This window comes from Lepidochelys kempii, chromosome 5 (assembly GCF_965140285.1).
Source record: "Lepidochelys kempii isolate rLepKem1 chromosome 5, rLepKem1.hap1, whole genome shotgun sequence".
NCBI classification, from domain to species: Eukaryota; Metazoa; Chordata; order Testudines; family Cheloniidae; genus Lepidochelys; species Lepidochelys kempii.
The window spans coordinates 72,546,579-72,557,534 of NC_136384.1; the positions used below are offsets into that span (position 1 = coordinate 72,546,579).

The following is a 10,956-nucleotide window of genomic DNA, read 5'->3' on the forward strand; positions in this document are numbered from 1 at the left end:
TCCTCAAGATGCTGGTGGCCGCACTGACACTTTTTCCTAAAATTATTTATTTTTCCTAAAGCTAATTAAGTAATAAGCACACATATACATCCAAATCATTGTAATTTATTTATGAAAAGTTTTGGGGTATTTTTTTAAGACTTAATAATAAAACTCATGCACAGTTATCTCTATTCTTTACTGACCTAACAGAATAGAAACACAAATAAGGTGCTTCGCCCATTCTTGTCTTTTTTATTATTGTTTCTTTTGCTTTTTTGGTAAAAGTGGTTGTCCGTATAACAATTCTGAAGTAAATTTAAAAATGCTTTGACATAATAGAACTCCAAATAATAATGAAAAATATATCTGGGGTTGGGTCTGGGGAGGGGAGAGGATGCATAGCTGCGGCTTCAGCCGGCCCGGGGTTCCTCCGGGCAGGTGGGGGCGCTCCGGGCTTCAGATGGCCCGGGGCTCCTCCGGGCAGGTGGCGGGGGAATGGACTCAAGGCTTAGGCCAGCCCGGGACTCCTCATGCCACAGCTTGTGGCTCCAGGTGCAGGGGGTCTCGGGGCTCCAGTTGCTGGGGGGAGGGAGCGCGGGCAGAAGAGGTGGAGTTGGGGGCTAGCCTCCCCAAAGGGGGGGGCTCCATCCACTGCCCATGCACCCGCCGTTCACCTCCTCATCCCCCACCTGCCTCCTGTATCCCTCCTCACTCTCCCACCCACCACTCGCCTCCTATATCCCTCCTCACTCCCCCACCTGCCGCTCGCCTCTTCACTCGCCTGCCACAGACACCTCCCAGCCCACCGCGAGAACTCCCACTCACTGGTGGCTCACCACTCACCTTCTTGCTCCTCCGCTCTCAGCCAGACCCCCCTGCCCACCTCTTCACTTCCCCGCTCACAGCCAGACCCCCCTGCCCGCCTCATTACCCTGCTGCTAGCTCACCATTCACCTCCTTACTCCTCCAGCAGGCCCTGCCCCTGCCACACCACTTGTCTCCTCACCACCCCCACCCCCCTGCTGCTCACCTCCTCACACACACACCCCATGCACCCACCGCTCGCCTCCTCACCCCCCCCCTCAGCTCGTCTCTCGCTTCCTCACCCCACCCCCAGAACACTAATAAAACTACATGGCCATCAAGTTTCAAAAGGAACCATCAATCTACTTCACCACCTGTGAAAACCGAACAGCGTTCTCACTTTCCTCATCAACAGTCACAAGTGCCACATATCTTGACCTTATAAAAGAAACAATAGATTACAGGTGTCCTCACCAATGAGCTGACTCTGTGATTCAGAAGAGATGTTTAATATGCTACAGTTTCACATCTGTAATGTTTTTAAAGCCTCTCAAAAACTAATAAAAGCAAAACTAAAACTGTTACACCTGTGTATTATTCAACTAACAGATCCTTATTAATAAATATAATTCAGTTAACAGGGTAGAAATAAGTAAAAATAAAGTCTTTATATGAACAACCCTTAAGGCCTGAATCCTGCTTCCAATGAGGCGAATCACAAAAGCTCCCACTGACTTTAACAAAGGCAGGGCTGGGTCCTAAAAATGTCCTGCATAAACAATATTCACAAAGTAACATCATTATTGCTGAGCTCCCAAAAGGGTCCTATGTACTCGTCCTCCATTGAAAAAGTGAACACAATAGAAGTAAATAGAACATGCTGGCCAAGTGAAAATTGAGGCATTTTGTTTATACTTTTTTTAGTTTGTAAACATTGCTGAACTGAAGTAAAATGGGTTTAAGTTGCTAAAGAACACAACTCATATAGATGAACTCCTAAAATTCTTCACCTCATTTTTTGATTTCTTCCTAGTCTCAGTCATCAATAATCAATGGCACAGTTAGAGATTATGCCTTTATCAATCATTTTAAAATGTCATCTTAACTATTCAGAGACTGGCAATTAACTGTTCTCTCAGGAGGTGCCCTTTATCTCCATATGTGCCTCCACTTCCCTGATAATATTTAGAGACATTTTCAGTTTAATGGACAACATAGAGTTTCCACAGCTGAGACTCCATATAACTTCATCAGAAATGCAAATAGCTCATCTCCCCATGTGATACACTTCATAAAGATGCATGCAACAGAAAACCGCCTGCCTGTACTGCAAGAATATAGATTTTTTTCTCCCACAAGATCTCTGAAGTTTCAGAGGAGTTCTAAAACCAAGCAGCAACCTTACAAATGCTCTTCTGGAGGCATTTAGTAAGCAAGCAAAAGACTGAATAAACTTCAAGGCTGCCAGTGGAATGGCTATTGTGTGCGTATTTTCAATTGTTATAAACTATACTGAACAACAGCTGCAAAAAGGGGAGGGGGAGATCTTTGTTACATTTAAAATAAATTAAAACTTCTCAAAAACAGACGCTCAAAAGAGAAAAAGTCTAACAGTTCTGAAACTGCACTTTGTGACCACCAGTGGCCCAGAGAGAGCTTTGCTTCTTTGTTTCTAGCTGCTTCTAACAGATGTCTACAATCTTTATTACAAAGCTGAACTGCAGGCCTGTAAAAGGAGCAATGAAGGGACCTGCCTCTACTAGAGCTTCAGGAGAAAAGGCAAGGAAACAGGAATTACTCTCAGGAACCAGAGTCACCAGTGGGCAAAGGAAGCAAAGAAAAGTCCAGGGAAGTAAGGCAAGAATGAATGGGAAGCCAGGCAGCATGTCCAGGAGGGCAGAGGGAAAGAGGACCATGACTGAACTATATGGATAGAAAGAAGCAGCAGCAAAAGGGAAAGTATAGATAGGAGGATAAGATTAAATTAAGAGCAAAAACAGACAGTGCAATTAACATTGCAAAAAGGACAAAACACTTATTACATTAAAAGGAGATAAAATACCAAACACTTTCCTAATGTTATTTTTCCATGTAAACAATTGCTACAGAGTGCCACATGGATGTTGTGTTATTGTGAGTGTGAAGGAAATGTCTGAGAGACAACCTCTCTGCAGATGGCACACACTATGAAAATGTCTGAGAACCACTAGCCAATACCACTCCTGCATACACAATTTGCCATAAAGTATATTAGTGGAAAAGATCAGATAGTATGCAATGCCAAGAGAGGGATGCCTTCCATTTCCAAGATCAGTGTCCAAGGAAATTAATATAGTATCTATCTGTGCCATGTGCCCAGGACTAAAACCTAATTGATAGCGGTCAAGAAAATCAGATGACTCCAGATGATGCCAAAGATACCTTGATCATCCTCCTAAAAATATGAAGTTTAAGAGAAGATAGATATCTATGTTATTGCTTTTGGATCCAGGCCATACCACTGCTCACTTGAAAGTACACTCCCCATCCTAAAGTAAGTTAACAACCATCAACAATGGTCCTAATACCTCCTCTCTGGCTTTCAACCACTCTCTTTTGTGCTATATTTGTTTCCTGATGTAGTCCAGTGCCCCTCCTACTCCAGTTCTTAGAATTTTAGAAGCTCAACCCTCATAGCTCTTGGGTGAGATCTAGAATGAGCTATGACTGTAACATACAATTCACTGATTCTCTCATGAATGGCCTAGAAATGCACTTTCATTTAACATTTTTGAAGTCGGTCTATTACAAATTAAGCTATCATCCTTTTCACCAATCATCTTGAAAGGCTGATGATCCTAAACTTAGAGAGCTATTTTCTAGCTCTTCAAAGGGGGAGAGAGGTTCTGTAAAGAACACCAATTTGGTCTCCTTTTCAACATTTCCATTTAGTTGTTGCTGTGTTCAGTGTGATTCTATATTTCTGAAAAGATTACAGCTTTAAAAGTTTTTTTTTTTTTATAGTTCTCTCTTTCATGTTACTTTCAATTGCTTCATGATGTAATTTTTGTTTCTCTTTAATTAAAACTGTTTCCCAGCTTTTGTGATGAATAGGAGGAAACTTTAATTTAAAATACAGCAGTCTGGTTTGGTGGTTCATTAGTGTCCCCTAATTGTCCACATAAAGCAATATATTAACATTCCATTAGCAAGTTTTATGTACACTAACTACAGTATTTGATTAAATCCCACTTCAGTATACATAATCAGAAAAAAAAGTAGTAAGGGTATAAATGAGATAGCAGATTATAATCAGGCAACATATATTGTAAACAAGTATTTCAAATTTTCTGACAGGCAAAATAATGTCTATTAATATGGCATACACACGAAAAGGAAAATATCATCTTTACTGGACTTGACAAACAGGTATATATAAAAGGGTACATTTCCAGTATTTTCATTTCAGAATAACCACTGATAAAATAGCTCCTTGGTTGAAAAAATACTCAGGATGTCTATTAGATAAGAATAAAATGGCAAAATGACTAATGTAAGATGACTCTTTTTAAACTAACCTACAGATATAAAGTCCCATTATTTACTGATGCACAGTATTTGAGATTCTCAACAATTGTCTAATCTCAAACTGTGTTGAGAATTATAGCTTACTTGGCCTCTGTTCAGCCTCATGTTCTTCGGTTTCAGAGGAGCTCCTAGCCTAGACTAATAACTTTCTCTCACATCCCAACTCTTCAAAAGTGCAGAGCACCTGCAGCTCCTACTTAATTAATTTGGAGCTGCAGGTCCCCACCACCTTTGAAAATCCTATCCTGATTCTAAAAGCTTATTAAAAAAATTTAAAGGCCCCTTACAGAAAACACCCTGCCACTAGTCCTCTCCTACTTAAAACAGACTGCTGCTAACTACCGATGTAGGAACATATAGAAGTGTGATATGTATTTCCAACAACATGCTCAGTGCTGTACACAACATAGTTAAAGCCCATCATCACTGCCATGAAGATCTTATCTGATCCTTAAATTGATTTTGTGTGGGTACAAGAGTCCACCCATGCACACAGAGTGGCAAGAACAGGGTCTCAAGAAAGACACAGCCAAAACTATATGCTTGAAGAGCAAAGGAATTTTTAAGTTACAACAATTTTGTAAGTTTACCGTACACCACTTGTCTAACATGTTAGAGTAAAGAATCAGAGAGGTAGCTGTGTTAGCCTGTATCCACAAAAACAACAAGGAGTCCAGTGGCACCTTGAAGAATAACAAATAAATCTGTTAGTCTTTAAGGTGCCATCAGACTCCTTAGAGTAAAGAAGACATCTGTGGTTTAATCTTTGTGAGTCACTTGGAAATTACCTTGTCTGTGTTAACAGAAATATTAATAAAAATCAAACCTGTTAAAATATTATAAAACAATGTTGGCCCCAGGCAATTAGCAACTATATGCTGTGTGTACAAAACCCACCTTGATTCCTAAATATCCATTTGTTAGCACTGATGTACTAAACTTTCAGCTAATCCCTACTATTCCAATGGAAAGGATGGTCATCGACATAGGAAGCAAGACACTGTGAACCAATTTCACTATCCCAACACAGAAAATTGGAACAGAACACTAAATCAGACTCAACATTTCAGAAGAAAATGCCTGCTATACCTTCATAGCTGATATTCTCATGCTGTAGACCTGAGGCAAATGATTATCCAAATGTTGTGCTGTGAAGTTTGAATACTAGTGGAGCATCATCATGTACCCTGTTACTTACGAACAACCCTGCATTGGCAGAATGATTGAGTGGATGGGACTAGAGATGTACAAGCTAGACTTGTACATCTCTAACTTCCAGGAGTTCATGTGAATTCACCTCCCTGGCTGCTGCCCATAGTAGCAGGACAGTGCAAGCATCCTGCCTTCAGAGCAGACTCTTGCTCCTGCAGAAACGAAAGGGGCTCCGATCTACTTCAGTGTTAAAAAGGGCTCGATCTCTTCTTACCACCATCTTCAGGAAGTTATTGCAAGAGCGAAGAATCATTCAACATGATGTCCAGAACCACCCAAACGAAAGACTAACAAACTACTAGCCCCACAAGAAGGTCCCGCAAACTGAGCTGAGAAAGGATGGTCCAGTCCAGCCTGCCCCTATTGCACAGGGAGAGACAGCTCCCATGCACAATGCTGCTGATTGCAAACTACTGCAAACTCTCCCGAGAAACTTGCTGAGAACTTGCGATGCCACTTTTGGGGGGGCGAAGAGGAGAATCCCTGAGCCCAGCTGTACAAGCCCTTCCTGCCCTTGCCGCTGTTACCTGCTGATGTAACCGTCCCCATCGCCATCGCAGGTCTGGAAGAGGCGCCTCATCCTCTCCTCCTCGCCGGTGCTGGACGTGTCGCTGCTGCTGCTCCCGGTGCTGCTGACGCTCACCTCCACCACGGCCGCAGCTGCCGCCATCATGCGGCTCTGCTCAAGAGGAGGAGGAGGAGCAGGCAGCGCAACCCGCGGTGCTTGGGACCCTCAGCCCGCGCCAGCCCTCCCCGCCCTGCCTGCACAGCGCGGCTCGCGAGCGGCGGCGCAAGGCCAGCCAGGGGTTGGAGAGCCCGGGCGTTCAGCCTCCTCGCGCACGAGCGCGGCGACTCCCGAGCCCCGGATTCGCGTTCTGGCCTGGAAGGCGCCAGGGGAGCGCGCGACGGGCCGGCTCGCACTTTCCAGCGGCTGCAGCTGGGCTCAGGCGCGTTCGCGAGGGGGAGGAATGCGCAGGAGCCGCGGGCGCTGCTGTACTGGGCGCCTTGCAGAGCTGCCTGTCCGGGGCGGCGCTGCTGCTGCGGCGGCGGCGGCTGCTCTCCCTGACCCTGTCCGGAGCGCCCGCCGCGGGACCCGGCCCAGTGAACCAGGGCCCGGGCGGTTCGGGGGGAAGCGGAGCGACAGCCGCACCCTTGAGCCCTGATGCCAGCAACCCAAGGGAGCTGGGGATGAGGTGTTAGGGGTGTGGGAGGGGCTCAGAGCTGGGGCAGAGGGTTGGGGTGAGGTGTTCAGGCTGTGGGAGGGGGCTCTGGGCTGGGGGTGCAGGCTCTGGGGTTCGAAGTAAATGGGTTTGGGTTTTGTTTTTTTTTAATCATTTTTGGAGGTTTTGGGGGAGCGTTTCATTTGATCATGGTCGAGTCCTGCCCCAAAGATGGGAGCCTGCCTAGCACTCATCCTGCAGTGGTGGCTCCATTCTTACCGAGCTGGGCGGCTGGCTCCACACTCCGGGCTTTGCAACCTGAGGCACAGGGTCACAGTGCTGCTTACGTTTGGCCTAGCCACACTTCCGTTGTGACCAGGGGATGGAGAGAGAGGCAGGCAAAATTTGAGTGAGGAATGCATGGGCTAATCTGAGTGGCACTCATGTGCCAAATCACAACATCTGAAGTGGGGAGCCAGGCCCAGCCCTATGGGACAGGAGCTGCTGCTGGGGGGTAAAAAGAAAAGGAGTACTTGTTGCACCTTAGAGACTAACCAATTAGTACTAACCAAGTACTCCTTTTCTTTTTGCGAATACAGACTAACACGGCTGTTACTCTGAAACCTGCTGTGGGGTAAGTTTTTTGTTTTCTGTTGGTGTTTTGTGGTAGTTTACATTTGCAGAAAACACAGGGCTCTAGGAATTGCATTTACTCAGAACCTCTGAAAATCAGGTCCCAAGTGTCTCAAGTTAGGCTGCCAAAAACATGAACAAAAAACTAGTGAACACTCCTGAAAATAGAGAAGGAGGACTTGTGGCACCTTAGAGACTAACAAATATATTTGAGCATAAGCTTTCGTGAGCTACAGCTCACTTAGGTGCCACAAGACCTCCTTTTCTTTTTGTGGCTACAGACTAACACGGCTGCTACTCTGACTCCTGAAAATGTGGTTTCAGCTGATTTTACAGGGGAAATAGATAAAGTGACTATACACAAAGAGCAATCCACAAAGTAAGGAAAGGGAGGGAAAATAGAAACATTTTTCCTCTGTGTTTTTCAGTCATAGTAATCTGAGGTGTCCTATACAAAAATAAGAAAATGTGAGTTCTAAATTAACAGTGTCCATTTAAACAAGAGAGAAAACTAGTGAGATGGAGCACTTCCAATGGGTGTTATGAACTTTCACTCTCCAAAATTTCCCACTTGTGTCTAATCATTCCCATTTACTACATGTACTCACTTGGAGTTCCCTGATCTTTTAGGTGATATTTTGGTGATAGACAAGTGATAGTTTCCTATGAACTGCTTGATCCTTCTGTGGAGAGGTTGCAAATGGCTGTTGGCAAGTAGCTGAGAGCATCATCACCCTCACTCTTTAGCTGCATTTGTTAACCAGATTCCAGTCTACTTGACAGCAGCTGTTCCCCATTTCTTACTGTTTTGCCTTCTCAGTACCTGGCAAGTCAAAGGGGATGGAGGGGCAATAGCATTGCAGCACTCAGAGGCTCCCTTTTGTTTGCATCCTGTGGCTCCCAACATCAGAGGTCCTATCTGTGAACAGAATCCAGTACATTTTGAAAGATACCTACTCAAGCACCTCCAACAAATGAGACCATACCTGAAGACGGTATATACTTGGATGGTATGGCTGTAGTCTGGCAAATTCTGCACAGTTGTACTTCTCACATTATTGTCACAGTCATAACATAGTTAGTATTTACTTTTGTAAGGACTAAAATACCTGGTAATTTCATATTTTACAGGAACGAAGAAGCCCAAGAAGAAGATGCAAATTATATGCTAAACACAAAGAAACAAAGTCATCATCGCTGGATCTTTCTGGGCTTGTCTTTTTAAAGACTAAGTCAAAAATTCAAAAAGTTATATTTTCAGCAGCAACTGTAACTTGACCAATTGAATGTTAGGCTTACATGGATGCTCAGAAGGAAAAACCTGCTGTCTTAAATATGGAATATTTACTGAGTAATGTCACGATGTGTAATGTGGCCAAGTTACAGTTGCTGTGGAAGCTTTTAATTTTCACTCTCCATGCATGTGAAATGTTAACTGTGTGTTGCAGGTTTTTTGTCAAATTTCCTTGGTCCAAACCACTGGGAGAAATGGCAGGTTGACTTCATGGAGATTTTAACTAATTGTCACCTCATGTGGGACTGGTTTTGAGGGCAGAATGCAGCATTCCAACCCTGTGAGATCCTAGGCATCGACAAAGAAGGGAATTTCAAGTCCTGCAGAGTGTCAGCAACTCTGTGTTGCTCCTTTGACCTTCTCTCCTCTAGGAGCAGTGCCAGATATTCCCTCCAAATTGGACGGGATTTTGTACGCTCTCCCTACATTGATGTTAAATGACTTCACACCATTTTTGCACACGTACTGCCATAAAGGGGGACTCTGCTTTCTAGAGCCATCCCAAATCTCTATGTACAAAATATTCTTGGGGATATGGTCTCTTCCCTGACATGACCGAGCCATCACAAACTCTTCTTATTAATAGTGGTTTCTAAATGCGTCAGTCCTGTGCACTCCAGCATCTCTGCGTTTTGGTATTTTGTCTTCCCACTTTATTTTCAGAATCTTATTCAGGCATTTCATGTGGAAGCTATTCAGTCTCCTGATGTGCCTAGCATATATAGTCCATGTTTCTGCACAATAAAGCAGGAATGATGGCACACAAGTCTCATAGATTTGCATCTTCACCTTAGTCAATAGTTTGTGCTATTCCATGCACATCTCTGTAATAGTCTGAAATTCTTAGTTGCTTTTCTGCTTCTCTATTAGTTTCATCTGAAGGTCAAGATTCCTGCTGATCGTCGAACCCAAGAAGTAGCAAAGCCGTAGACAAGTGCTATATACTGAAAAGCTAAACCCCAAACATAGTAGAGACACAAGCAATTGTTAGAAATACATAGAGAAGAGTGATATAGTATAGGGGATGTGGAACTGTAAACAAAAAATTATTTGTAAGAGAGAGACCAAGTTACAAGTTCAGGTCCATGGAGGAGAGCTGGGGGACTCCTGCCTTAAGGAGACTGAATGAGAAACTGCCTGAACTGTGATGCTAACAAACTAGATGCCAGCTGTTGCCCAGACTGCAGGCATTCACTAAGAACTGACAAACTCATAGCTGGAGACCAGACCAGTTCACATGTATTTTTAGTTTTGCTCAAAATAGGTATTAGTCTTATAGGAATGTGTGATGTTATTGACATAAACTGTGACTGTATAGATCATTGTTGCAACCAGGGTCTTATGGTTGCACCAGTCCTTGTACAGAGGAGGCCAAGTGGAGTGTCCATGGAAAGGTTGTAGTTTGCTGGTTATGATTATGCTATGTGTATGTGTGTATCATTTTTGTATTTGAAGTTATGAATATTGCCTATGTATTTGTTTGATTCTAAGTAGTCTCAGTGAAGCATTTGGTCAGCTTCTTGAGAAAGGACTATTCTCAGTAAGTACCCAATCAAGAAACACTTAATTGACAATGGACTTTGGGAGATGCTAATCCACATCTGAGCTTTCCTGGGAACGTTCAAATTAACATGTAAACAATAGCCTCAGCCTGCAAAAAACGGAATCATTCATAGACATGTGACTTGCCCAGGTGGCTACAGACTCCATCTTGTTGCAGTGATTTTGCACAGAAGAACAGAGGGGTTTCTGCCCACAAGAGAAATAATATAAAAGGCCCTGGAAATCCCTCCATTTTCTCTTCAGCTGGCTCAAAAGCCTCTCCGCCCCAAAGAGATGCCTGAAAGAAACTGGAAAAAGGGACAGTAACTACAGGGGTGTGAGTGATTGCTGGACCCAGACTAAGAAGGAGTCTAGTCTGTGAAAGAAGCTTATTGGAACATCTCTGAGGGTGAGATTTACCTGCATTTAGTTTCCTACTGTATTAGGCTTAGACGTGCATGGTTTTGTTTTATTTTGCTTGGTAATTTACTTTGTTCTGTCTGTTATTACTTGGAACCACGTAAATCCTTCTTTTTATACTTAATAAAATCACTTTTTGCTTATTAATTGACCCAGAGTAAGTAATTTATTCCTGGGGGAGCAAACAGCTGTGCATATCTCTCTATCAGTGTTATAGACGGCAGACAATTTATGAGTTTACCCTGTATACGCTTTATAGAGAGTAAAACAGATTTATTTGGGGTTTGGATCCCATTGGGAACTGGGTATCTGGGTGCTAGAGACAGGAGCACTTCTTAAGCT

The 10,956-nt window shown here is 43.6% G+C and overlaps 1 protein-coding gene and 1 long non-coding RNA gene across 4 annotated transcripts in view; one reads left to right on the plus strand and one right to left on the minus strand.

Annotated features, from left to right (window-relative positions):
* Positions 1 to 6,492, minus strand: part of MCC (MCC regulator of Wnt signaling pathway) — a 361,506-nt gene extending 355,014 nt beyond the window's left edge. Inside the window, exon 1 of one of the 2 annotated variants that reach the window (XM_073344706.2) lies at positions 6,093 to 6,492. In XM_073344706.2, coding sequence (XP_073200807.1) covers positions 6,093 to 6,238 — 146 coding nt within the window. In that variant the 5' untranslated portion in view covers positions 6,239 to 6,492. The remainder of the gene's footprint in view (positions 1 to 6,092) is intronic. The other variant, XM_073344704.2, reaches the window with a different exon arrangement.
* On the plus strand, positions 6,045 to 10,738 carry LOC140911508 (uncharacterized). Of its 2 annotated transcripts, none has more exons than XR_012159001.1 (3): positions 6,045 to 6,758; positions 7,325 to 8,368; positions 8,490 to 10,738. It is a non-coding gene; the product is annotated as an uncharacterized LOC140911508 (long non-coding RNA). The 2 variants fall into 2 exon arrangements; XR_012159000.2 differs by lacking the exon at positions 6,045 to 6,758 and having other exon boundaries at positions 6,861 to 7,359; positions 8,179 to 8,368.
* The last annotated feature ends 218 nt before the right edge of the window (positions 10,739 to 10,956 follow it).